This window comes from Odocoileus virginianus, chromosome 30 (genome assembly GCF_023699985.2).
Source record: "Odocoileus virginianus isolate 20LAN1187 ecotype Illinois chromosome 30, Ovbor_1.2, whole genome shotgun sequence".
Lineage (NCBI taxonomy): Eukaryota > Metazoa > Chordata > Mammalia > Artiodactyla > Cervidae > Odocoileus > Odocoileus virginianus.
In genome coordinates, this window is record NC_069703.1 from 41,064,543 (window position 1) to 41,090,638 (window position 26,096).

The 26,096-nt window shown below is 53.4% G+C and overlaps 1 protein-coding gene across 1 annotated transcript; it reads right to left on the reverse strand.

The window, feature by feature from the left end:
* Positions 1–340: 340 nt before the first annotated feature.
* On the reverse strand, positions 341–25,871 carry LAPTM5 (lysosomal protein transmembrane 5). The gene is made up of 8 exons (XM_020882778.2): positions 25,710–25,871; positions 10,037–10,130; positions 9,099–9,175; positions 7,331–7,465; positions 6,499–6,621; positions 5,250–5,345; positions 2,975–3,067; positions 341–1,734 (listed from the first exon to the last, which is right to left on the reverse strand). Exons 1-8 carry the CDS (start codon positions 25,794–25,796, stop codon positions 1,645–1,647), a joined length of 795 nt encoding a protein of 264 aa, XP_020738437.2. The 5' UTR covers positions 25,797–25,871; the 3' UTR covers positions 341–1,644.
* Positions 25,872–26,096: the final 225 nt, after the last annotated feature.

Genomic DNA, 26,096 nt, shown 5'->3' on the forward strand with positions numbered 1-26,096 from the left:
CACCCCAGTGCCCAGCATGGGACCTGGCTCCAGGTGGGTGCTGTCCAGGTGAATGCAGTTCACACCTTGCCTGGGAAACCTGAGGATGTTTACAGGGTCCATGATTTGTGATCAGAAACAGTGCCAGGTCATGACACTCCCTACCTGGACATGGGCCCTGTGAGTTTCTGGACCGAAAGAACAGCGTGTGTGTGTGTGTGTGTGTGTGTGCACGTGTGTGTGCTGGAGTGATGAAGGTTGACTAAAGAACAGCGTGTGTGTGTGTGTGTGCTGGAGTGATGAAGGTTGACTTCCCAACCCTGGCCACACACCATATTTTAGGAACCACATGAGCCAAAGAGAAGCGTGTTGCTGCTTTATTAAAACTTCTTCCCCATCACACAAAGCAATGACACAAGGGGTGTTGGTGGGGAGCCCCTTGCACAGCCCTCTCCCTCTGCACCACCCCCCCCACAGACCCCAGAGAACCTGCCTCTGTGGCCTTCTCTCCACCTTTGGATCTGTGCCCTCAGAAATCCTGGCCCCCAGGAAGGCAGACAGAACAGGTGGTACAGGTACCAAAACCTTCCCTATGGCCCCACCAACATAAGCCCCCAGGGCTGGGTCTGTGCCCACAAAGGGTTTGCCTGTTTTGACTGAACTAACCTGTGGATTTAGTCCAACAAATGCATTTGCCTGATTTCAGGGCTGAATTTCTGCTTGACCCAAGTGTCAGGCAGAGCTGGGTAGCCTACGGCTAACTGGCAGTGGACAGGCCGCAGGATGGGCCGATAGTGCGTTACTAGAGATGACCATGGTTGAGGACACCCGTTTCCCAGGACCCATGGCTATGTGACCACACTGGCCGTGAGTGACTGGTTGTTGAGGATGACAACTCTTCAGCAAACCTATTGTGTGTCTGTAGGGGCTGTTTGATGATTAAAACAACTGCTACTTCCTGTTTTGGCAAATGCCTGACTGCATTTTCATTTGAATGAACAATTATTCAGGACTCACAAGGACTGAATTGACCACAGCAGGCAGTTGGGTTATTGGACTAGATTGAATTGAATGGTTTAGGGACTAATTTGAGTTTTTTTTATTATTGGATGTTATCACTAAATTAACTGAGGGTTGGCTGACTTAATCATTGTTTAAGCGACTATTGGAGGAAACTGGACATATGTATTTGGTGGGGAGGACCAACCGATGATTACTTGACTGAACTGCTCTGTGAATTGACAACTATTTACAAACCAATGCAATGGACTTTGTTGTTTGACCACATTATGTTCACCAAACTGACAAGTGTGTTTTTGATTTGTCAGCCCCTTAGTAAAACTGGTCAAGTTGAGAGTTACATAAGCAAACTCACTGACTTTAGAAAGACCAATCATGTAGACCAATGTCAGAGCTGATCAAAAGAAGCCAAGGGCTGTTGGACTGAATTTTTGAGACCAGAGGAATCATTCAGCCTAAAAGGGTTGACCCATTGTGAGCATCTCCCAGGCCCCGCAGGAAAAGCAGGCCAGCGAGGGGGACACAAGCAGATGGTCCTGAAGTCAGCCAGGTGGTTCACCCAGGCCACGGGGGCCACCAAAGCAAAGAAGCGGATTGCGAGGCAGCTCCGCCCCTCCCAGCACCAGGGCTGGGGCCTGGCGAGCGTCACACCTCTGAGTACGGGGGTGGTGCTGGGCCCCCCTCCGGAACCTTGTATGGCAGAGACACGGCTTCCTCGTACGATGGCAGGACCACCTGGGAGAGACAGAGAGATGAGGATTGAGAACTGACCAGATGGGACCACCATCCCAACCCGGGATCAAGCGGCTCAAACCCCCACCTCTGGCAAGATGATGAAAATGATGATGAGGATGACAACTAGCATGCTTTGGGTACTAACTATGTGCTGGCATTACACGAACAAGATAGGTGCAGACGGACTTGCTTCTGCCTGTTCAGCACCAAGCCCCCTTGTTCTGAGAACAGTATACCATTCTCCCTGGGAAAACTTTCTCAGTCCATGCGCTTTCAGAAGAACTGATCATCCTTCTGACCTAAGGGAGTGGATATGAGACCTGGGGTGGTCACTCAAAGTAGAATTTCATCCCCCCTGGGAATCCGTCATTGGTTTGGGGATAGGCTTGTAACCCAGGCTGGCCCAATCAGACATGCTCCTGGAATGTCTTTCTTTCTGTTGGGGTTACTTAGAGGGTGAGATGTCTGTCTAGGGCTATTGGCAGCTATTTTGTCACCATGCAGACAGGGATGTCCAAAAATGAAATCATTTCTCAGCTATACCTGAACTAGACCTACACTGGACTTTCAAATTCTATAAATTAATAAATTCCCTTTTTTTTTTAATGTAAGTAAGATTGAGTTGGGTTTCTGACACTAGCAACCCCAAAAAAAGTCTTAACCAATACAATCCCCATTTTACAGATGAGGAAAGTGAGCCTTCAATAATTTAAACGAGCTGCAATTTTGCATCATTTCTCCAATCAGCTGCTTCTTAGTGCACATCACCCTTCTTCCTGGAAGATCCCTTCCCCTTTCTCAGCTAATTTGTACCAACTGACGGTCTAAGTTTTGGTCAGGTGCCACCTCCTCCAGGAAGCCTTCCCTGAAACTCCAGATAAGGCTAGGTGCCTCCTCTGTGCTCCCATTGCCCTTGAGCTTCACAGCAAGTTGCGACTGAATCTCCATGTCTAGGTTCACTCTGGACTATGCTCTCCTCCAGAACAGGGTGGCATCTTAATTTTCTCTGCATCCCAAGGGTTGGATGTGAGGCCAGGAAAGAGTAAGAGGCAGAAGATGTTTAATGCGTGAATGAATTAACAGAATCCTAGACAATCAGAGTGGAAAGGGATCTTCACACTTCTTCTGCTCCAACTCTCATCTCCCGAGTGGAGAAACTGAGACTGAACCAGACAGAGAGACCTGCCCTCAGTGACACAGTGAGAGGCAGACCTGGGACCTGACTGCCCAGCAGGCTCACCTTTTGCAGCATCTTGGAACCACTCCTCTCCTCAGCCGAGTTCATGTACTTCATGAATCTGTAGCATCTCCACACACACTTGAACATGTAGACCTGGAAAAAAGGCCCAGGTCAGGCTATGCTTCATGATCCCCTTCTCACCGCCCCAGCAGGCCTGGGACAGAGGCTAGGTGCTTCCTGGGGAGCCCCAGTTCACCCCCAAAGCCACATTCAACTGCTGCTGCTCAGACCCCTCTTCTGGCTGGAGGAGGCCTCACCTGCCAGTCTCAGGCATCCAAAGTGCTTCCTTTTTCACTGCCCCACAGACTCAGCATGGGGAGGAGTTTTGGGGAGGCTTCTGGGCTACCCTCCAGCCACCCTGGCAACATTCCTGCAGATCCTGCTTCTTCACCCAGGGGACAGGAAACTCACCACCTCCTAAGGTGGCTCCACCCCTCCTGAGACAGAGCTAACAGCCAGAAAAGTTTTCTACAAAATCACTTATGATATGTTGATTTTTTTTTAAAGCAAATTACCAAACTGTATGCAGCAGTGTTTATCAATGCATAAAAATTATATGTACAGATGCATATATCTATCAGATGACATGAGCAATAGTTTTCTCTTAGCAATTGATGTAAGAATTGGGGAGAAGTTTTAAAGAGTGGGGAGTGAAGTCCCCAGGGGTGCTTTCAAGGAACAAGAGCCAGTAAGTCTCTCTCTGCCCCTAAACTGCCTTCTAAGGAAGGTATCTGGAAGGTCCCCTGCCTTGTGGAGTCCCATGATGGAGACTTAGAGGGAGCCAAAATAAATAAAATGAGCTATGAAAGAATGAAATACGAAGGGCCTGGGCAAAGCAAGCAGGTGGAGGGTGGCCAGTGAGGCACCCTCCCTCACTGGATGAAAATAAAGAATAGGAGAGGGCTGGGGGTGGAGTTTTGTGCTGGCATTTGGGCACCTTTTCTCTAGCAGCGTGTATGATGCAAACCCCCTACTTGGGTTCCCCCAAGCCTTCAGAAATATTCTCACTGAGCATGACTGATGCACTTGTGATAGCTCAGTCCTTTGAGGGAGGGTTAAAAGGAGTGAAGCTGTTTCCAGTTTGGCATTGAGAGCAGAGACTGCTCAGGGCCTCAGATGAAAGGAGGCAGTGATGCCTGGTAACACCATCCGTAAAAAAAGAGGGGGCGGAAATGCACCCAGATATCCGAGGTGCTACTCTCTGAGAGGTGGTGGATGGTGGGCTGATCGTCTTCTCATCGGTAGTTTCTAAATTTCTACAGCGATCATATGTTACTTTCACAATCAGAAAAGAACGCTTTTAAAAGCCCTTCCTTCTCTTGAGTCAACATCAGCCTCCCTGTGGCTTCCGGCCACAGGTCCCCACTGTGGCCTCTAGAATCCCCATGAGAGTCCTTCGGGTACTTGGAGACAGTGATCACATCCCCCTTGAGTCATTTCTTTCTCAAGCTGAATTGCCCTGGTTTCACTGACTCCCTAAGACAGCAGAGTTGTCTAGCCGCTTCATCTTCCTGTTGTGCTGCTATTAACACATTACTGACCAGAGACGTATTAACACATCTTTTGTTACTCAAATGTTACTGACCATTGCAGGCAGGTTCTTTACCTCTGAGCCACCAGGGAAGCCCATTATTGACCAGAGATGTATCAGTATGTTTCTAGAGACTGATACAATTAACACACTCCTGTCTGTCACCATATCTCTGAGAACTGGGACCTGAAATGGAACTCTATCCTCTGGGTCTGACTATTCCCGAGAAAAATAAAACCAATCTCCTTCCTCTTTCTCATCACGAAACTTCTAATAATATGACCTCAGGAACTGTCTACATTTTGGTGCCCGAATCACATAAAACTGTTGACGCGGGCAAAGTAAGACATAGGATGTGCCTTTCACAGGTGAGACCCAAGACCCAGAGAGAAGTGACTTGAAAACCAACCATACAGCTACAGAGGGGAAAGCTGGGATTCAAATCCAGGTCTTTCTGAATCTAATTCCAGACAGAATAGCTCCTCCTTCCTCTAGATCAGACATTAAGTCCCTGACAAACCCAGCTGGGTCTTCACAGATCCACTTGCTCTAAATAGGGGGTCCCTGAGGATCCCATGTGGGGTCAGAGGAGCTGGTGTGGGGAGCACTGTAGTTTGGAGCCAACAGCAGTGAGGGCAGAAGTGGAAGACACGCTTCCCTGCCTCCTAACAGCCTGGAATGGGAGGGCCCAGAGCAGCACGAGCTCATCACTCCTCCCTGAGCCATGGGGCAAGGACCACTCACCTTCAGGATAAGGACAGTGATGAAGGCGATGGAGAAGATGATCATCATCTTGATGAACTGGTGGTGAGTCATACCGTCCTGGCTGGGGAGGTAATTCTGCAACAGATTTGGGGGCCATTTCAGTGCCTCTGCCCTAAGGAACTCTAACAGGAATAAAAGCCAGCTCTCTACGCACATAGGAACACATTATCTCAGATGATCCTTGCAAGGGCCCTGGGAGGCCAGTGCAACCTACCATCAGCCCTGTCTGGCAGGGGAGCAAACCCAGAGAGGCAAATGCAGCTGTTGCCCATCCAGATGACCCTTATCTGGCTGGTGCTCCTGTTCCCCACCCTACCCCCAAGCCATGTCCTTCTCCGGAGGGTAGTCTTGGCTGACAGATCCACCCAATCCTGAAATACCTGGGGGGCATGTCCCCTCCCCTAGCGGCAGCTCACAGCAGGACTGGTTGATGGAAGGTCCTGCTCTGGGGGGACAACCCCTGTGGCATATGCAAATATGTGCACACATCCTTTGACACTCCTCCCTTGAGTGTGAGCTCGACTTAGGGACTCACTTCTCACAAACAATAGGATGTGCCACATGTGACCTCGGAGACCACATGGCTGTTTCTTCCTTGCTCTCACTCGGCTACTCGGCTACTCGCTGGGGGAAAGCTGGCAACCATGACATGAGGATGCGCAAGCAGCCTTCTCAAAGGTGCACATAGTTGGGAACCGAGGCAAAGAGCCCCAGAGCCACGCCAGTAAGCCAGCCTGGGGCTGCCTCCTCCAGACCTAGAAAAGCCCTTGGAGTCCACAGTCACATGCCCTCAAGGCAACCTCAAGAGACCCTGAATCTGACCAACCCAGCTAAGCCACTCCCAAATTCCCGATCCTCAGAAACTACTGAGATATCAATTGCTTATCGTTTTAAGTCACTATGTTTGCAGATCATTTGTTATAGAGCAATGAAAAACTATCACCATCTCTGCACTGCAGTTCACACTGCAGGGCGCCCTCTGGGATCCCGCTGGGGTACACCTAAAGCCACATATCTGCCTGGCTTCTTCCTTTTGTCTAACCTCTTCCCTGGCTCCTTTCAGATTTCTTCCTGAGAACTCTCCTTCAGGAAATCACTCGCACAAGAATCTCCCCACCCAGCTCCACTTTCAGAGAACCCAGCCTAAGCACTGAGGCACAGAGAGGGGAAGCAACTCACTCAAGGCCACCCCATCAGTGATGGCAGTGAGCCCTCAGCCCAGACTCACCATGTGGTTCATGGACTTGAAGTTGAGATAGGTGGGCACCTCCATGTAGGAGCTGCAGAGGGTCAGGATGCTCAGGCAGAAGTCCAACAGCTGTAGGGTCATCAGTGGGACCTTGGAAGGGCTCTTTGGAGGAAGAAGACAGACCAGCAAGTCAGCCCCAACCCAAAAGCCTGGGTACCATGGGGCACAGAGTGGATCCTCAGTTTGAGAGACTGCCAGCCAGAAACACCAACAATTCTCTGATCCATGGTACCCAGAAAGAAACAGAAGCTCATTCCTCAGACATTGCCACCACAGGCTGGTGCACACCCAGGAAATGAGCCAGGGTGTCCTGACTCCCAACCCAGGGTCATCTGCAATATAGCTTATTAGTCTCCTCAAAGGCCACAGATAGGAGAAGTGTGAAAGCAACTCTGCGAAGCAGTCAGTGATTGGCACCAGGTGTCATGGGCATTCCCACCAAGGATGCTCACCATCTTTCCCTTCCTTTCTTCAACGTGGTTACAAAGGAGGGACAAAGCAGGAGCTGGGGACAGAAATGGGGCATCCCCTTTCCTATGGTGTAAATTCACCTCTGTTCCATGCTTACTTACCACATGCCGCGCGCCCTGTGCACGCATTCCCCAATTAATACTTAGACGTATGGATGAGACATGATCTCAGACACATTTTACAGGAAGAAACGTGGGGTGATTTGAAGGGGCTCTGGGACTTGCTCGAGCTTACCAACTACAAAGGGGCCTTGTGGGCTCCCGCCCTCACCGGGCTGAGCTCCTCTGTCCCCACCACTGGAGGTTGGGAGGCAGGGGACGGGGACACGGGACATACTCACCGCCCGCCTGCTGCTCCGGGAGGCGAACTTGAGGTAGGCGGGCAGTTCGATGTAAGAGCCCAGCAGAGTGAGCAGGCACAGGAGGAAGTCCATGATTTGCAGGGACAGGAAGGGCAGCAAGCACTTCTCCCGGTTCTGAAAGGCAAGTCCAGCATGCTTGGGGTCCCTTGCACAAGCTGTCCCATGCAGCCTGAGGGTCCCTGGCGCCCCCTACCTGGCCTACAACGTCCTTCCCTCCCTGGGAACTCTAAGCTCTCCCAAATCATCTGTGCCGCTCAGCTGAGGTTACCCCGTGGGGATCCACATGCCTTCCTCTGAGCGAGACTCTGGACACGGGGAGAAGGCAAGACCTAGGCCCTGAGTCTCGGTGTCCTGGGAGACAGCAGGAACACCAGGAACAGTCCTCATCTACAGAGATAAGTGCGCAGGCTCTAGGACCTGGGTCTGCCTCAACTCACTCTTAAGAACCCAGGAAGGAAAGATTTTGTGTCCATTTGGCAGATGAAAAGGAATCTGAGAAGACTTCCTGAAAGTGGAGGCACTGGGACTAGAGCTGGAAAGAAGCAGGGGGGGAAGGCGTGGGCACTGGAGGCAGCAGGGCTGGCAGGAGCTACGGCCTGAAGGTGTGAAAAAGAAAGCCTGTACTGCTTTAACTGGGTCTGGCCTCTGTGCAGCGTGCCTTCCGAGACGTTCAGCCACAGTGAGAGGCCCTGGGAGGCCGAGGCTGACATCCCTCTCCTTCAACTGAAAGCAAGTGACCACTGTGACCAGTATGAATTCATAGGAACCCACAGTTGGGGACAAAATCAGAGAAAAGGTGGTTTCGTGGTTTCTCATGTGGTTATCCAAAATCGCTCAGGAGGCAGCTGAATCAGCCCAGGCTAAAGCTCAGAAGCTTCAGGGATGATCTGATCCATTTTCCTAGCTGGACCATTTGTGTCTCAGCACGACACCCCAGGAACCACCGGGAACCAAGGCGAAAGCCCTCCCTGCAATGCAGGGCTCCCGAGAGAGTGATCTTAGCTACGGAGTGAACAGTGGTGTTTGGAGCAAGGTGAAGACGTTCCAAACCAGCACCATTTCACCACCCAACCCTGCTGGTCCTGGGATGCCCGGTCCACCATCTGCCCAGGAAGGACTCTCTTTCTGGGGCCCGCTCCCATGAGTGTGTGACCTGGGCCCTGGCTTCCTGCCCACTCCCAGGGGTGCCAAGGGACAGACAGGTTCCTCTTTGCAGGAGGCTGAGCCGCAGCCCGTCTCTCTCATCCGCTAGCTGGACGGCACTGAGCTAGATGCATCTACACCCTCTCCTCTGCTTGGGATCTTCTCACTGATTACAAAATCCACTGCTTTCCTCCCCTCTACCTAGGCCTCAAAATGCCCCTTCCTTTTCTCTCTACCAAATTCCCTGCCACCACCTGCAGTTCAAAAGGATGTGGTTCGGCAGCTAGTTCAGCCAAAGTGTCAGTGATGAGCAGTGGCCACAGCTGGCTGAGCACACCCTCACCCGTGGAGGACATATTTTCATAGGAAACCGGGGCCTCCAGCCCGAGGGGTCTGGTGTGGAAAAAGGGGAGGGTTTCCAAAAGCTAAGTGTGAAGATCTCAGGGTGCAAGTTGGATCTCCGCCAAATACCTGCCTCCCACCTCTCAGAATCCAGGGCTGCCCATGTAATGGGTGTGAATAGGAGAGGGCAGGAGGGCAGCGAGCATTCCATGCCCACCCCCCAGGTCCCAACTCCCCTGCCCCTCCCCAACCAGGCCCTCACCTTGACCACGCCAACCAGCAGGCTCAAGCTGATGATGAAGAGCATGGTGATAAGCAGGAAGCTGGAGACCAGTTCGGCTGCAAGGCAAAGAGAGCGGTAAGAGGCCCAGAAGTGCCTCCTAGGGAGGCATTCCAGGTTCCAAGGACCACACTTTGGGAACCTCTGGTGTGGGCACTATGCCCATGAGCAAGAACGCCCAGGGCCCACCGTCCTGCAGTTCTCAGTCTTGAGGGGCTACCAAGTTGCAAACAGAACATTTCAGGTAACAAGGATGGTGCAAGAGAGGGAGCGGGGTGGCAGGGGCCTGGGAAGGCCTCTGAGGAGGTGGCCCGTGAGCCAGGAGGCCAGGCAGGGACCCCGAGACAGGGCCCAGCTTGATGTGGTTGGCGCAGCAGGGGGAGGGTGGCGTGGTGGGAGCAGAAAGAGATGAGAGATAGACCAGACAGGTGAGCAGGGGCTGAGCCCACAGTGAGGAGCTGAGGGACAGGTGGCTGTCTGGGGTAGGCAGGGGAGAGTCCTGCTTCCCCTGCCACTAGTGCAGCCTAGAAAGGCTGGTTAGGTTTGCAAAGTGGGTCAGTAGCTCAGTCATGGCCGACTCTTTGCAACCCCATAGACTGTAGCCCGCCAGGCTCCCCTGTCCATGGGATTCTCCAGGCAAGAATACTGGAATGGGTTGCCATTCCCTTTCTCCTGGGGATCATCATGAGTCAGGGATCAAACCCGGCTCTCCCGCACTGTGGGCAGATTCTTTACTGTCTGAGCCACCAGCACACTCCTATTTGCTCTCACACCCGAAGACTCCATACAGACACATGGGAATTTCTCCACTTGCAGACGTCATAAAGGACAAGTGGCAGGGCCTCAACCCCAGCTGGCCCACCCTTGGCCAGCACCTCTCCCCTCACCCCTCCCCACCCTTCAGCTTCCCCTAGACCTACCGATCCTGAGGTAGCCCGTCTTTGAGAACTTGCAGGAGGACTTGCCGTGGGCCACCTCCACCGCGTGCTCAATGAACAGCAACACACTCATGATCTGGGGGCAGAACAGAGCATCAGTGAGCCGGGGTCTGCACAGCCCCACCACCAGCCGCTTACACCCCAACAGCGTGCAGTCGGGGCCTGTAAAGAGAAGTCCTGGAGGTGGAATGCTGGGCAGTGAGGCATCCTGGATACAGCGTGGCCTAGACAGAGAGGCAGCTCAAGCTCTTAACCTTCCTCTTCCCAGCTATATGAACTTCGGCAAATTATTTGACCTCTCTGTGCCTCAGTTTCCCCATCTGTAAAATGAGGATAATCCTGAGAGCTACCTAAGGAGGCTAATGGGGGAAGCAAAGGAGAACATCGCAGGACAGCACTAAGAACCACACCCAGTTCTTAGCAAAGCAGTAACTGTGACTACTGAAGGTCAGGCTTGAGGAAGTGGAGGAAACGGAAGACTCTCACCAGGGACTGGGCCCCTGCTGTGTACCCCTTTTTATAACGACAGGCTCTGGACATCACAAGATCTTAGTCACAGCATCTGAGCATAACAGAAATTCAAGTTCTTGGAATCATCAACTCAGACCTGGGAGTCTTTGATCTATGAATGCCAGTCCTCCTGGTTTCTCAGCCCTCATATGCAAATGGAGATAATATTAATATTTGTCTCATAAGGTTGTAGGAGGGCCAGATGGCATGATTCACTTAAAGTACCTGACAAATAATAAGCACAGTCTGTGCTATTATTGCTATTGTTATTATTCTCTCTGGATTATAGAAGATGCTTGCTCCTTGGAAAAAAAGTTATGCTCAATCTAGACAGCATTTTAAAAGCAGAGACATTACTTTGCCAACAAGTGTCCATTTAGTCAAAGCTATGGTTTTTCCAGTAGTCATGTATGGATGTGAGAGTTGGACTATAAAGAAAGCTGAGTGCCAAATAATTGATGCTTTTGAACCGTGGTGTTGGAGAAGACTCTTGAGAGTCCCTTGGACATCAAGGAGATCCAACCAGTCCATCCTAAAGGAAACCAGTTCTGGGTGTTCATTGGAAGGACTGATGCTGAAGCTGAAACTTCAATACTTTGGCCACCTGATGGGAAGAGCTGACTCATTTGAAAAGACCCTGATGCTGGGAAAGATTGAAGGCAGGAGGAGAAGGGGACGACAGAGGATGAGATGGTTGGATGGCATCAGCGCCTCAATGGACACGAGTTTGAGTAAGCTCCGGGAGTTGGTGATGGACAGGGAGGCCTGGTGTGCTGCAGTCCATGGGGTCACAAAGAGTCAGACACGACTGAGCGACTGAATTGAACTGAGGAAAGGACTGTGTCTCTCTTGTTCACTGCTCTAGCTGCTGTAGATGAATGAACAAGTGGATGGATGGATGAACAGATAAACCCTATTCCCTCGGGGACCCTTGCTAAGAATGACAGAGAAGGGGCAAAACTGATGGACATTTCTGTGGTCCTGGCAATAGCTGTGGTTCAGCCACAACGCTGCAGATTCAAAGGACCTCAGAGGTCACCTTATCCCTGCCCTCCCTCTTCTAAGGTAGGAATCCTGTGCCATGCAGCCTCTTCTTGAATGCTTCCATCCACAGAAAACTTAATCTTCATTGAGCTCATGTCCTTACAGCAAGCCTTCTCCCCATCATACACACACACTTCTCCAGGTGCCATCTGACCACACTGTGAAAAAGACTGTCTCCTCCCTTGCAGTGGATGGCCTACCTCTATTAATATGGCCCAAGTTTGCATGGGCTTTCTAGGCGGCCCTGCACTAGTAACTGATGCTCAGCTGACAAACAACTAGACACCCACCATCTGTTTCCCCCTGGCTGACTTGTGATGGGTTTTTTTTAGCTCAGACATAGGTTTCAATTTGTCTTCCTGCCATATTACATCCTGTTCAAGGGGCAGAAAGGAACAGCAAAGAAGACTGATGAGGAGCTAGGCTCCAGAGTCAGGCAGAGATGGATACAAATCCAGGTCATTATGTGACCTTGAGCAAGTCACTTTATTTCTCCGCATTCCCTCATCTGGAAACTGGCAAGCATTGGATTTAATGGGAAATAAACTGTGTTTGCAAAGCAGGGAGCTTCAAGCCCTGCAGCGGGTGCTCACCAAGCATAAGCTGCTTTTGGCTGGTGTGAGTTGACACGGGGCCCCCTCTACCTGGTGAAAAAGGTTTTGTTTCAACAGGAGAAAGGCAGCTCAGAGCAGAAGGCAGATATGGTGGGGGCTATGGTTGGTACCCACAGGAAACAGCTCGGAGAGAGAAAGGCTGCTTCCTCGCCTCCTGAAGGCTGGCGCTCCAGCCCCTCTTCCCCCAGTTTCCACTGTAAAGAGGGAAAGAGAAAGGGAGGCATGTGACGGCTCAGTTCAGGACAGAACAGGGCACCTTGAAAGATGGTAAGCTCTGGGGCTCCCTGGGGTGTGCGGGCAGAGCACAGATGACTCGCCACAGCTGGGCTTAGAAATGCACAAGTATCTATCAGCCATGATACAGGAAGCCTTTGAAGTCCGAAAAGTCCAGGATTGTCTGAGTCTAGGACGGAACTCAGAATCAGACAGTCTCGACCTCTAGCTGCTAGAAAGAGTCTGTCCGCTTCTTTTATAAACTCCTTCTGCTCATTTTCTAGGCTCAGAGAGGTTAGGTGGCTGGACCAGGACACACAGCAAGCTGGGGACAATGAGGAGACTGGAGTCCCAGTGTCCAGGGCTGTCCTGATGCCTTCCCACACACCCCGCTCCCCAAGTCACCTCGGACCCTGCTTTTCCTGACTCCAGAGGGCTCAGATACTCTGACCGTGTACCTATGTCAGTAAAACCATTTCCACACACTACTCTCTGTTTCTTGATTCCCAAATTATACGCATGTGCTACCATCCTGGTTTAGAGTGAACATCATAAAACCTATACACAACATACTCAGAAATGAACAGAGAACATGATTGAACAATTCAGAAATTGTAATATTGTCACTCTGAGGCCCCAGTGGTCACCTTGGGTATCACCCCACTTTGGAAGCCGGTGCCAACCCACAAATCATTCCCGAGATTCTCAATTCTGGCCCTAACACTCTCCCACAGCCCTGCTGCCGTGTCTGCAATCCTGCCACTAGCGTCCTAACTACCCCTCTCCAACCACCCCCTCCTGAATATCCTGGGATCCCAGGAAGGAGAAGGAAGAGGCGGGACATTTATACAGCCTGATTCCATGCCTGGCTCACCACCCACACCATCCCCGTAATCCTCCCAAACCCAGCAAAGGGACTGTTCTTAATGCTCCCACCCCCATTTCACAGACGGGAAAAGTGAGGCGTAAAGAGGTCCGGTAACTTGTCCAAAGCCTTTCAGCTGGTCATTTGTGGGACTCCAGACCAATGGGCGCTAGATCTGATTCTCCTCCCCCCTCCAGTGTCCTCCCAGCATCTCCCCACCTCCTGGCTCTGCCTGAGGTCTGCCCTCCTCCCCCACTCCCATGTGAGAGCCCAGCAGAGCCAGCAGGGCCCCGCCTCCCCTTCCCTCGGCCGCCTCCTCCACCTCCCACAGCTTGTGTGAGAAGCAGCAGCAGACACTAGAAGCATTTCCACTTTTGTAAAAGACCACCTGTGCTTAAAACCAAGCTCCTCCTTTACCCCGTTTCACCTTCTCACCCGACCATCCTGTAGGAGAGAGATAATCCTATCCCCATTTGCCAGATAAGAACCCGGAGGCTCACAGAGGCAGGAACCAACCCCAGAGCAACCTCAGAGTCTGACTCAGACCCCCTGCTGGCCTCTAACCGTCAATGGAAGACACCAGTCCCTGACCAAGGAGGAAGACAGGCATCTCAGTTCCACAGGAGATGAAGCAGAGAGGAACTGACATTCCCTGAGCACCCGCTCTATGCTCAGACCTGTATCCACAGGCTTGTACCGCCATGTCCCAAAACCCTGCAAGAAAGCCTACATCTTCCCCATGTTAGAGATGAGGAACGGAGACGCAGAGAGGAAAATTCACGTGCCCTGAGTCACGTGGCCTGGCTGGGATATGAACCCTGTTGCCTGGGCTCCCAGAGTCCAGGCTCCACTCCAGGCTGAGTGGTTGATCTGGGGCCCAGCCCTGGTCTCACCAACCATCCACCAGCCCTCCCCAGGCCACCGACCCTACGCCCACAGTTCAAGGGACAACAGCTGGGGTAGAAGAGGCCTCTCCCACTGTCTCACAGCTAGATAACCCTGGCCGAGTCCTGGCTCCTGCATCCCCTCCAGCCAAGAGAGTCACCCCTATTCTCACTGGAATGGCTCAACTCCTGCCGCCCAAGGCATGTCACACCCAGGTGCCCAGGGTCTCCCACCCCGGAATGTACCCCACTCATCAGAAAGTCCTCACTGCTCCACCCAAGTCCCCAACCAAGAGCTGTTTGTAGTTCCAGAAAGTACCTGACTTACCTATAGCATACGCTGGGAGAGGCCAGAAAACCCCAAGAGTCCAGACTGCCCAGGCCACCTGGCCCTCCCCTTCCCCTCACCTCCCTGCTCCCACCAGAGCAGAGCTGTCCTCTCCCTGAGTCTGAGCGCCTGCCTGGGCCGTGACTCATGCCTTCCTGGGACAGGAATGGAGCTTCTCTCCTCCCACAAAGCCCGGGCACACGGCATTCACTTGCCCACCTGTTCCTCCATCATAGCATCTTTGGTCAGTTACAGCTAAGAGCCAGGGTGCTGGACTCAAGTGACCCTGCCCCAACCCCAGCTCTGTGCCCTTGAGCAAGCTCCTAACCTCTCTGATCCTCAGTCTCCTTCTCTGGGAAATGGGATAATAATTGGACCTGCCTGGCAGGGCTGCTATCAGGTCAAATGGCACTCCAGCCCCGAGCCTGGCATATAGCAAATGCCCCATCAGTACACACTGTTGGGCAGGTATACACCTGCTCCCTTGTTTGTTCATCCAGTAAACACTCTCTGAGCACACACCACCTCCAGGCCCTTTCTGGAAAGGCCTCTGACCCTGGCCTGCAGGTGTCAACAGTCCCCAGAGGGACCCAACAGGTAACCAGAGTGATCACCGCCATGTCATGGGACATGCAGGAGGCTGAGAGTCCCTGATGAGGGACTGATCATAGCTGTCTGGAAGGCTCCGGGAAGGTTTCACAAACAGGAAAAGCTTGACCGTGGCTTTGAAGGAGAAGTAGGAGTTTTCCAGCAGAGAGGAGAGAAAAGCATTCCAGGAAGAGACCTGGAGCGTGGCAGTACAGATCCAAGGAAACTCAGGGGCAGGAATGACTCTTCCCTGAAAGAGGGGACGTCACCGTGGGCATGTGGAGCCCGGAGAGAGGCAGTGACCAGCCCAAGGCCACACAGCGAACACACTGCAGAGTCAATCAGCTCGAGTCCTCCGGACACCGCACCACGGCTCAGGCTACGCGACCGACCGACCGCACGACTTCTGACCACGCTCAGCCCGCCCACTGCCGCCTTCACTCTCCATTCCCCTTTCTCACCTCTTCCCTCGCCTTCTCCCTGGTTTCAGTTCCCACTTTCATCCCCACCCCAGCTCTTCTTTCTCAAAAACAAACACACAACTTCCCTAAGCCGTTGTGATGGGGGAAGTGGCTGGGAGGCCAGGAGAATTTCTACTTGTTTTCCTGGCGGTTCTGAGGAGCAACCAACAGCCTGAGCTAAAATAAAAGGGCAGCTGAAGGAAAGGTACACAGTTCAAAATAGCCTGGAGTTAAAACTCCCCTCCAGGTCCTCCCCACCATTCTATGCAAAACAAAGAACTCTCTCACCCGAAGAAAAAAAATGGACGTTAAGGTTGATTACCCCCAGCTCCTAGATAGTCCCAGCTTCTGGCCAGTCCAGAATTCCTTGCCCCAGCCATTTAAGAGATAACTACTCTGAACGACCTTGGAGAAGAACAGGACCCCTTAAGACAGTAGATTTCCACATACATGCCTATATACACTTACTCATTTCTTGGGTTAGTGCAGCAGCTCACTCATCTGACTGCTGCCCCTTCCTGCCTCGTTAAAGGTGATCTGTTCCTGTAAAGGTTGTAGGAGGAGAGGAGGAAGAGGGAGAACAGGGGGATAGGAGCGCTACTGAACATGGCCGTGGCCGTAACGGTGGTGATGCCGCCGCTGAATGGAGTAGAGGGTCAGGTCAGGGCTTGACAATGGTGAGGGAGCTGGGAGGCGGGGACCGGCTGCCCTGTGGCTGGGTTATGATCCTACGGGCAGTGATGATAGAGGTGACGGTGGAGGTGGCAGGGTGGTGGTGACGGAGCTAGCCACAGGCCTGCTGGGAGTTGTAATTAACTAACTGCAAAGACTGTTAGACCATGCTGTTGCTGCTGATGTCCACGGCACGCCTGACAGCATGATGTGATGATGGTGGTGATGAAGGTCATGGCGAAGGTGGTGATGGCACCAGATCCCCTGACTCTGGGGATCAAGCACCATTTCCCAGTCCGAGAATGGGGGCCCATGCTTCTCAGACCTCCTAAAGGGGCTTAGGACCCACCCTTTCATAAGCAGGCAGGCAGAGACCTATCCTCTGAGCTTCCAGGGGGTAAAATTTACAGAGAGATCTAACACTCAGTGAGCATCTACTATGTGACAGCCAGTATGTTGGCCATTTCCTGTCTTTTAACTCCACTGACTCCTCCTCACAAGCCAGTGAGGTCAGAACTGCTGAACCACTTCCAATCGGAGGAGAACGGGGCCTGTGGGTGCCTCAGCGAAGGTTGCACAAGGAGTCAGGCCCCGGCTTGTCCTCCGCCCTTGCCAACAAAGATGAAGCGGTTCACACAATGGGAAACCAGTCCCAAGCACACAGTTCTTCCAGCCTTCTCCAACCTGACCCCACATCCTCCGGCTCTGGGGGCCAAGGAACTCATGGACTCCTGCACATTCAGGCTGTCATTATTGTTGTTATCTTCCTCCTTCCCATCATCATCATCATCGCCCCCCTCCCTGAAGCTAAGTCCCCTCCACCTCACCCACCCACCCTGTTTTCCCTGGGACCGTGGGGGCGGTGGGTGCCTGGGGCTGTCTAGCCAGAGGATGGGAGAAAAGAACCAGATGCTTCAGTGTCAGGAGGAAGCTCCCCTCCCCCAACCCCACCCCATACTTCCTGTCGCAGCTTATCAGGGGCAACTGGGTGGGGGCCATTCCCCCCTCCCGCCTCTGCAGTGCTATCTCCCCAGACACCTCCCCAGCCGGCCTAGATACCATCACTGATGCGCCTTCCCAGAGCCACAGCTCAGCGGCTGCCCCAGCCAGGTCGCCCTCACTTCCCTGGGAGCCCAGCTGCACGGTCCCCCCTCCCATCCCCGCCCCCTCCTCCTATCAACCGCCCTTCCTTCACCCCACCTGGCCCCTTGACGCCTCTGCACCTTGGTTTCCTCGTCTGTAAAACAGAGAGAAGGCCCCACCCACTAGCAGGGCTGTTGTGCGGAGCAGATGAGGTTGACAGACGTCTGCCACCAAAGACGCGATCTTCAGAAAGACCAAGTGACCGTGCCTGGGGTGGACAACAAGCCAGCGGTCCCCGTGGCCATGGTAAGGGCCCCTCGCTGGAAACAACCCGTGCCTACCCCCTCCCTACAAGAGGCAAACATATTCTGATATATTTATGCAGTGAAATAGTATACAGCAAGGGGGAAACAAAGTGGATACACACAGTCATGCAGAGAAAGGTCACAAACACAGTGATGAGAGAAAAGAAGAGCCCGTGATGTGTCAACTCATCCCTGGGTGCTTCTAGAACTATAAGGGTTGAAAGCAGTCAGTGAGGGCCGCGTAGTGACGAGGGCTACCAGGGGCCCTTGGGGGCTGGTCCCGTCCTATTTCTCAATCTGGAGGTTACCTGGGTCTTGCATCCTGAAAAAGATCATCAAGACATGTACTTATAGAAATTATGCGTCAATAAAAGGTCTGCAAAAGTAAAATATAATTGAGATTGGCAGCCACCTACTCCGTGTCAGGCCCTGGGGATGACGAAGATGAATCAGGCAGGGCCAAGCCCTGGATGAGCCTTCAGGCCTCCAGGCCAGACCATAGGACCCCCAGGGCCCCCATAGGTGGAGGTGGGAGCCAGCCTGGGCTAGGGGGAAACGCTGAGAACTCAGGGTCTAGGAGTCAGGGCTCTAGGAAGGCTTCTGAGAGGTGGTGAGAATTAAAGATTTCTCCCAAAGGGCAGTAGGAAGGGTATTCCAGGCAGAGGGAACAGCAAAAGCAAAAAAGGATGAGGCGATTTTGGAAACTGCAAGAAGCTTCTCTTGGGGAACTGTGACCTGGGGCTCAGCACATGCCCAGCACACAGGAGGCCCCCAGGAAATGGTAGCTGCCGCTGGGTGGCTGGGCTGGTGAAGGGATGCAGGAGATGCTAAGGGGACACGTGGTTTTCCAGGGATGTGACTATGAGGTTGGCGGGAAAGGGAGAAAGAACACTCCAGGGAGAAGGAACAGCTCGTGCAGGCCGGGAGCTGGCAGAGAACACGGTTGGGATTGCACACCCCACGGTTCATCACCCTGCAGTGAAAAGTGGAGAATGCCGGCGTGGGAGCAGCTCGCTCTGGGCCCACGTTGGGGAAAACCAGTGCATCATCCTCTGAGCCCCATCCCTTGCCTGTGCTTCGAGTGCAACAGCCCAGCAAGGCCTGCCCTCTGCCCTCTGCCCTTTGACCTTTCAGACCTGCCCCTGTGAAAGAAGACAGGAGGGCAAGCCTGCCCATGAAGGAACAGGCACTGAGGGCGAACTTTCTGACCCAGTGAATCCCAGGGGGTCTCTGCTATTCTTGGAGGATGGGGGGCTGGTCATCCTTTATGGGCACCCATTTGGGGGCTCCGAGTGACCTCCAAGCTGAGTCCATGCTCCCATCCTCCTCCACTTCCTGCACATCCCCAAACTATCCCCACAAGCATCAGTTCCTTATTTACCTTCAGGGCAAACGCCCCCCCGCCCCCCCGCCCCTGTGATAATAAGTGTTACTATGACATTTAGGAGAGGTCATTTCCCCCTCATTTTACAGGTGAAATAGAGACCGCATCTTTGCCCACAGGCTCAGTGTTTCTAAGAACAAGGCTCACCGGATATTTCTGTCGAATCCCACTCCACGGCTGCCAAGAAACCCGCCCTTCCCCCACCACGGCCTGGAGCAACAGCGGCAAAGCCTGGGCCTCGAGCAGGACTCTTGGGCTCTTGTTTTGGATCTACGCCAGGCTGCAAAGTCGCTTGGCCTGGCCAAGCCTCAGTTTCCTCTTCTGTCAAATGGGGGCTCCAGGGGTAGCTCCCATTTGTGAGGCACTTGCTGGGTCTCCCACCTGGTTCTCTTTGAGTCTCTGACTGTGCCGGTCATGGTTATTGGCCCCCCATTGACAGGGGAGGAAACCGAAGCTCAGAGGAGGAGAGGGACCCACTGGGCCTGCAGCAGGCAGGGCTGAGGGCTGGAAGGCGGGGAGCCAGCCCCTTCACTCTGCAAGCTCCCTGCTCAGCTTCCTGCCTCATGAAAGGCTCTGGGCCCCCGGTGGGGTGGGGTCCCCTGGGAGACCAATGCAGGCCTCAGTAAGCTCAGATAGAAGTCCTGGTTCTGAGCCACTGCCCTGGGCTCAAAATAAAAGCCTCCCTTCCGGGGCAGGGGGGGTGGCAGCTCTGGACTAGGGTGCTGACCGAGAACCTTGGCCCCCGCAGGCCCTGCCCTCCAGCCACAGGGCCAGGTCTGAGTGAGGCCCCAGCCCCTGTACCAGGGAGGACCCTCCGCGGGGCTGGTATGGCTCTCTGACAGCAGTGGGTCCCTCCAGCCAAGGTGACCCTCCAATGGCTGGAACCACCATTCACCACCTTCCATTTCCAGAAGCCCTTTCTTTCTCTTTCCTTGGGCTTGAGAGCCAGGAAGTGGGGATGGGATGAGGCTCAGTCTGGGGTCTGGCCCATTCGGGCCCACCTCACACAGATGAATGGCCACCATCACTCAGCCCACCAGGCCTGGGGTAGCAAGAAGAGCCCAACTAATTTTACTCCCCAGAAGGCCCTGCCTGCCACCCCACATTGGGCCCAGTGGGTCCAGGGGTCCCCTTGAAGGCCTCTGACATTTTATAAGCTAGAAGGCAGGGTGCACATCCCAGAGATGGGGAGCACAGCTGAGTTCCCACCAGGGTGCCTTGGCCATGGCTCTGGAGAGCCATCTGGCCATGATTCCCACCCTACCCCCACTGCCCCCCCATTCAGGCAGCATACAGAGCAAGTTCTTTCTGCCCCACATGGGGCCACTGGGCGTGAAGGCAGAGGTTCTAACAGATGGACCTAACAGTTAGGACCTATTTTTAGACTCTGAACAGATGAGCTCTAGAAATGGGAGTGGCCTCTGGTCACGTCCCACAGCCTACACTGGGCACTTGCCTGCCAGCCCCCTCTCTCGTAGGGCCATATCAGCTCAATATTTCAAAACCATCACCCTTGAGACAGGGACCACTGGCCCCATTTAATAGATAGGAAACTGAGGCCCAGACAGCAAAGGCAACTGCCTGCTCAGTCACAGCATCAGTGAGTGATGGAGAAGAGTCCACGATCTTCTCAGGCCCCAAAGTGGAGCGGAGAGAGAGGAGCCACTGCAGTTCTCAGGAGGACCAACAAGAGGGCTTCCTGGAGGAAGAAGCTTCTTCCTATGAGCTGGACCATGAAGAGGAAACGAGCGCTGGGTGGGAGAAGGGTCTCTCGGAAGACGGACCACCCCTGGGCCATGGACCAGGTAAGGAGTTCATTTGTGCACCCGTGGAGCTCATCCCGCACACCGGGTGTGTGCTGGTAGCTGAGGTCTGGAGCACCCATCTCCCGTGTAACCTGGAGCAAGTCAGGGACCCTCTGGAGCCTGTTCGCTCCTCTATGAAATGAGAGAACTAGGGCAAGCAGAGACCCGTGAAAGAAGCCAGAGATGTGTTCTAGTTTCTTACCCCTGCTGACCTCTGCAACCTCCCTTACCACACCTCACAAACATTGCTCCCTCCATCCCAGCTCCATGAGCTTCTCAGGGCTTCCAAAGCTTCACCTGCTGCTTCCTCGGCCAGCATGCCCTTTCTTCCTCTAGGTTCTCAAGCAAAGTCCTGCTCACACTTAGCACTCAGGCTTCCTCCCAAAAGCCTTTCCTGAATCCCCAGCCTCCACCTGGTGTATGCTCAGTAGAACCCAACTCTAACTCCAGCTCCATGGACTATAGCCCACCAGGCTCCTCTCTGTCCATGGGGTTTTCCAGGCAAAAATACCGGAGTGGGTTCCAGGGGATTTTTCCTGACTCAGGGATCGAACCCATGTCTCCTGTGTGACTCAGGGATGGAACCCGTGTCTCCTGCATTGCAGGCAGATTTTTTACCTCTGAGCAACCAGAGAAGCCCATATCTTCTATGCCAGGGCTGAGCTAAGGCGGCTTGTCTGTACCCCCATCCAAGCCAGCACTCTTATCCTTCAGCACCGTTATCACAGTTTTTCCTTGGTAGGCTGGAAGCCCTAGAGGACAGAGGCCATGGAAGAGTCAGGCCTGTGTGCTGGCCTGGGGCTGGGCACAGAAAAGAAAGACATGTTGAGAGCGAATCCACATTGACAAGAGGGTCCTTTAAATAATAGAGGTTGAGTGATTTCTTATTAGCAGTGCCTCAGACATGAAGCCTGCTGCCAGCAGACCTGTAAGTCAAGCAGAACACTGGTGGAGAAGCAGTCTCTTTACAGTGGAGAAACACAACAGACAGGACCTCAGCCAGGTGATCAAGGTCAACATCAACAGTGATAAGACATGTGGAAGTGTATACCCTCGACCCGCAGTGCAGAGAAGGGTACTTTATCTCTGCAATCTCCCTCCCAAAACACATTGTCCAAGTCTAACCAGGAGAAGTCCCATTTGTTGAATATCTGACAAAATGCGTGACTAATATTCCTCAAAACTGTGAAGGTCATCAAAAATGAGGAAAATCCGAAAAACTATCATAGCCCAGGGAAGCCTAAGGAGGCGTGATGACTATATACAACTTGGGATCCTGGGAGAGAAAAAGGATCTTAGGGAAAAGCTGAAGAAATCCGAATAAAGTATGGGCTATGGTTAATAATAGTGTATCAATACTGACTCATCAGTTGTGACAAATGCACCATGTTAATGTAAAAGGCTATCAATCCGGGAGCCCAGGAAGGGGGTATACAGGAACTCTATTCACAGTTCTTCTATAAATCCAAAACTGTTCAAAAATAAAACATTTATTTTTAAAAGTAATACATGTTCATTGTAGCAAATACTGAGAATACAGAAAAGTAGAAAAAAAAAATAGAGCTTTCACAACCTGTAACCCAGAGACAAGCCAAGGCCAGCATCAGTCTCATTTCCTACTGGCCTTGTTTCAGTGTATCCTCTTGCTACAGGGTTGAAATCACTGTGGGTGTAAGCTTTTTATCAGACAATGAATTTCTAATGAAAGTCCAGGCACCTTGGGAGGGAGATATATCTGGGCAAAAGGATCTCCTGGGGTCCTTATCTCCTGCCATTAACTTGGGACAGACATGCTTTGGGCTGCCAGATAAACCAGAACCAAAGAGATCAGTTTATGAAAGTTCTCTCACTCCTCTAGGTGTGCCACTTTGGGTCAGAAATCATTTGTGACCCAGGGAATCCTCTACACAAACCCAGTGAAGTGGGGAAGAAGGTCCTCCGGCCGCTGGACGTGGAGGTCCTGCAGTAATAACGCCCCAATGACTCAGTAAACGGTGGCACTGTCTCAGGATGCCAAGAGCCCGATTTAACCCTCCCTAGAGGGGCCCAGTCCACGAATAGCTCTCCGTGTGCAGGGCTGTCACCCACGACTGGCTCCAGATGACACCACTCTAGGTGATCAATACATCTGGAGGGCAGCTTCTACTTTTCTATCCATATGTTCAAGGCCCTGACAGTACACCTGCTGCTTGACTGCCAGGCCACAGAGAAAGCCCTGCCCTTTCTGGGAAGGAGCAAGACCCCTCACAGCGCGAGGGCAGGAGGACCATCCTCCACTGGAATCAAACAAGCATCCCAGCTCAGAGAATACTGCCCAGGCCGGCTTCTAGACTTTTCTTCCCTTCTCCTGCCTTCTGCTCTAGGACATCCCATGGCTCCCCATGACCCACATGAAAGACGGTGGTTCTCAGCTGGGTGTGATTTCACCCCCAGGAGACATTCACAGTGTCTGGAGATATTTTGGGTCATCACAGCTGGTGGGGCGTTATTGGTATCTTGTAAATAAAGGCCAGAGGATGCGGCTAAACATCTGACAGTGTACCGTTCACTCTCCACAACAAAGAATGCACCAGTCCCAAATATCAATAATGCCCTGTCGTGAAGGTCCAACATCTAGCTTATCAATCCAATCCCCTGCCACCTCCTACTCCCCAACCTAAAGCCTCCGGTTGGTCTGTGTAGGGTCCCAAGTGCAAGCCACGGTCCTCAGCCTCCACAACTTTGCACACCTATCCCTCCCAGATCCACCGTCCTCAGAACCAAACTACACCTCTGCCAGTGGCACTCCTCCAAGAAGGCTCCCTGATCACCCACCCACACATCCTCCAGCTCTATGGGCAGGGGCTGATGTCCCATCACTGTATACAGGTGAGGATCTCGGATGGCATGAGCAAAAGGAAACCTCAAGAGTCACAAAGTCAGGGGTTTGCAGGGCAGACTCCGGGCCCCGCAGCCTGCAAGTAGATTTGACTCGGTCTGCCCAGGGATTTGTCTTTTGTTTTTTCTCAAATCAGTCACCAACACGGAGACAGCAGAATTTGTGACATAAAAGCCCATGTTTCCTGTTTCTGCAAATGTCACAAGAGTGGCGGCTGGGGCCACAGAGCAACAATCGGCGGAAACAGAAAGCAGCTGCCAGAACAGACGCAGAACAGGCTTCCCAGGTCACGGCGAGGTCCGCAGGCCCCAGGGCGCTCACTTACAGGAGCTGCCTGGCCCTGGACGCATCGGCATTTGAGGCCTCTGAGTCAGTCCACACCCCTCATCCATTATCTTGTAAGGGAAAAGCTAAGGCCCCAGGAAGCAGCCTGTCCAGGGTTGCATGGCCAGTTAGGGGCAGAACAAGGGTACAGACCCAGGGGCCTGCTTCCCACAGGGACACCCCTGCTTAGGACACTGTGTTTCCAAGAACATGATACAATCTCAGAGTTTGAAAAGGCCTTAAGGACTTGGTCTGGGGACAATCAAGTGCCTTTCACTTCTCTCAGAATCACTCTCACATTGGCAGGAGCCTGGCAGAGCAACCTCTGAGCTCCGCCCAAAACCAGTGTTCTGGGGATCTGACCGCTTGACTTATGGGTGTGCCAGCCTCAGGCTCTGTGTCTGAGGCCCTGCTAATAATAGTTTCAACTACCTGTCAGGCCCCACTACGTGCCTCGTAGATATCTATACCCTTGATCCTCGCGACAACCCCATCAGAGGGATATTATTTATTATTCTCAAGCTCATTTGTTTTTTAGACCTAGAAACAGACATTCAGAGAGGTTAAGTAAGTGGCCCAAGGCTGCACAGCTAGGAAGTGATGAGGCCAGGGCTGGCGCACGAGAGTCAGGATCCAGAGACTGTGCGCTGAACCCTGAGCGGCACCAGCGCTCTGAAGGCTGGGCTCTGGCCACGGCCCTGCCGGCTCTGCCTGCTACAGGAAGCAGATGCAACCAGGTCTGAACAGTTTACAGCAGCCTGCCGTTGCCGGATTTAGGCTAATTTTAAGGAAGCCCTTCCAGGCTCATAAAAGAACTGTTAACCACAGGCCCTGAGTCACCCTGGGCGGGAGGCACTGGGTCTGGTGAGCTGCGTGTGTCTCAGAGCTGTGGGCTGGGGGGATGGGTCTGGACAGGGCCCGAAAAGAGAACCCCAACCTTCAGCCACCTAGACAGAGGGAGAGCCTCTGGCCCGCGGGGGCTATGACTCACCCAGAGTCACTCTGAGTTTATAAGAGACAAAACTCAATGCCTGGCTCTGCGCACCAGCCTCCGAAGGGGATCCAGGGGGCCTGTTCCTCCTCAACCGGCCCCAGTCTCCAGGGCCAGGCCAGTCCCGCCACTCACATGTAAGTCAAGTCAAGAGGACTCTGGCCCCTCTGGCCTCTCTGGAAGCACAAAAGGGAGATTCCCGCTTCCCATCCCTTCCAGTGGCCCAGGCCCCAGGGAGAGAGTCGGTGCAGCCGGGCCTGTGACCTGACCCCATTTCCTGACAACACTCCCTGCTCACGTTCCTCCCGAGATTCCGGGTTTCCAAAGCACTTTCACATCTGGGGCTGTGTGCACCTGAATGAGCTTGTGGGGTTGAAGGTCCCATTTCACAGAGGCAGAAACTGAGCCTCAGAGGGAATGGGAGCTATATTCGCTTAGAACAAGGACCCCCTCCTTCCACTCCTGCCACTGCCGCAGAGGTCCCCCCACCCCCAAACCCCACTCCCGGCCCGCACTTTGGACAGAGAGGGACCCCAAGGCCCAGAGCAGGGAGGGGACCGGGCCGGGGTTCTAAGAAGAGGGGGTGAGCAACGGTCCTCCCGTTCAAGGGGGTTCAGTAGTTGGGGGGTGGGGCTCTTTCTCTCTCCGTCTCTCTCTCACACACACACACACACACACACACACACACACACACACACACACTCACCACATGGTAGATGGCCAGGGCGGTGGTAGCGATGCGGGCGTTGAAGCAGCAGCAGGTCTGGCGGATGGCGGCCGCGCGGGGCGCCATGATGCTGCCTCCCCTCCTCTGAGGCACTGGCGGGGAAGGAACTAGGAGCCTGGAGCAGGGGCAGAAAAGGGGAAGCTGCCGGCTGCCCTCCTCACTTCCTTCCTGCCCCTCAGACAGGCAGGGGTGTGGGCGTCACAGCTGGGGCGGGGCGGCAGGGGAAGGACAGCGGGGCGGCCCCTGCCACTCCCGGAGGGGCACCCCTTACATCTCCGCTGCCTGCCGTCTGCCAGGGCTCAGGGCTGGGGTTGAAACAGTTCCACTCACAGAACCCCGCTGACAGGATGCTCACCACCACCCTTG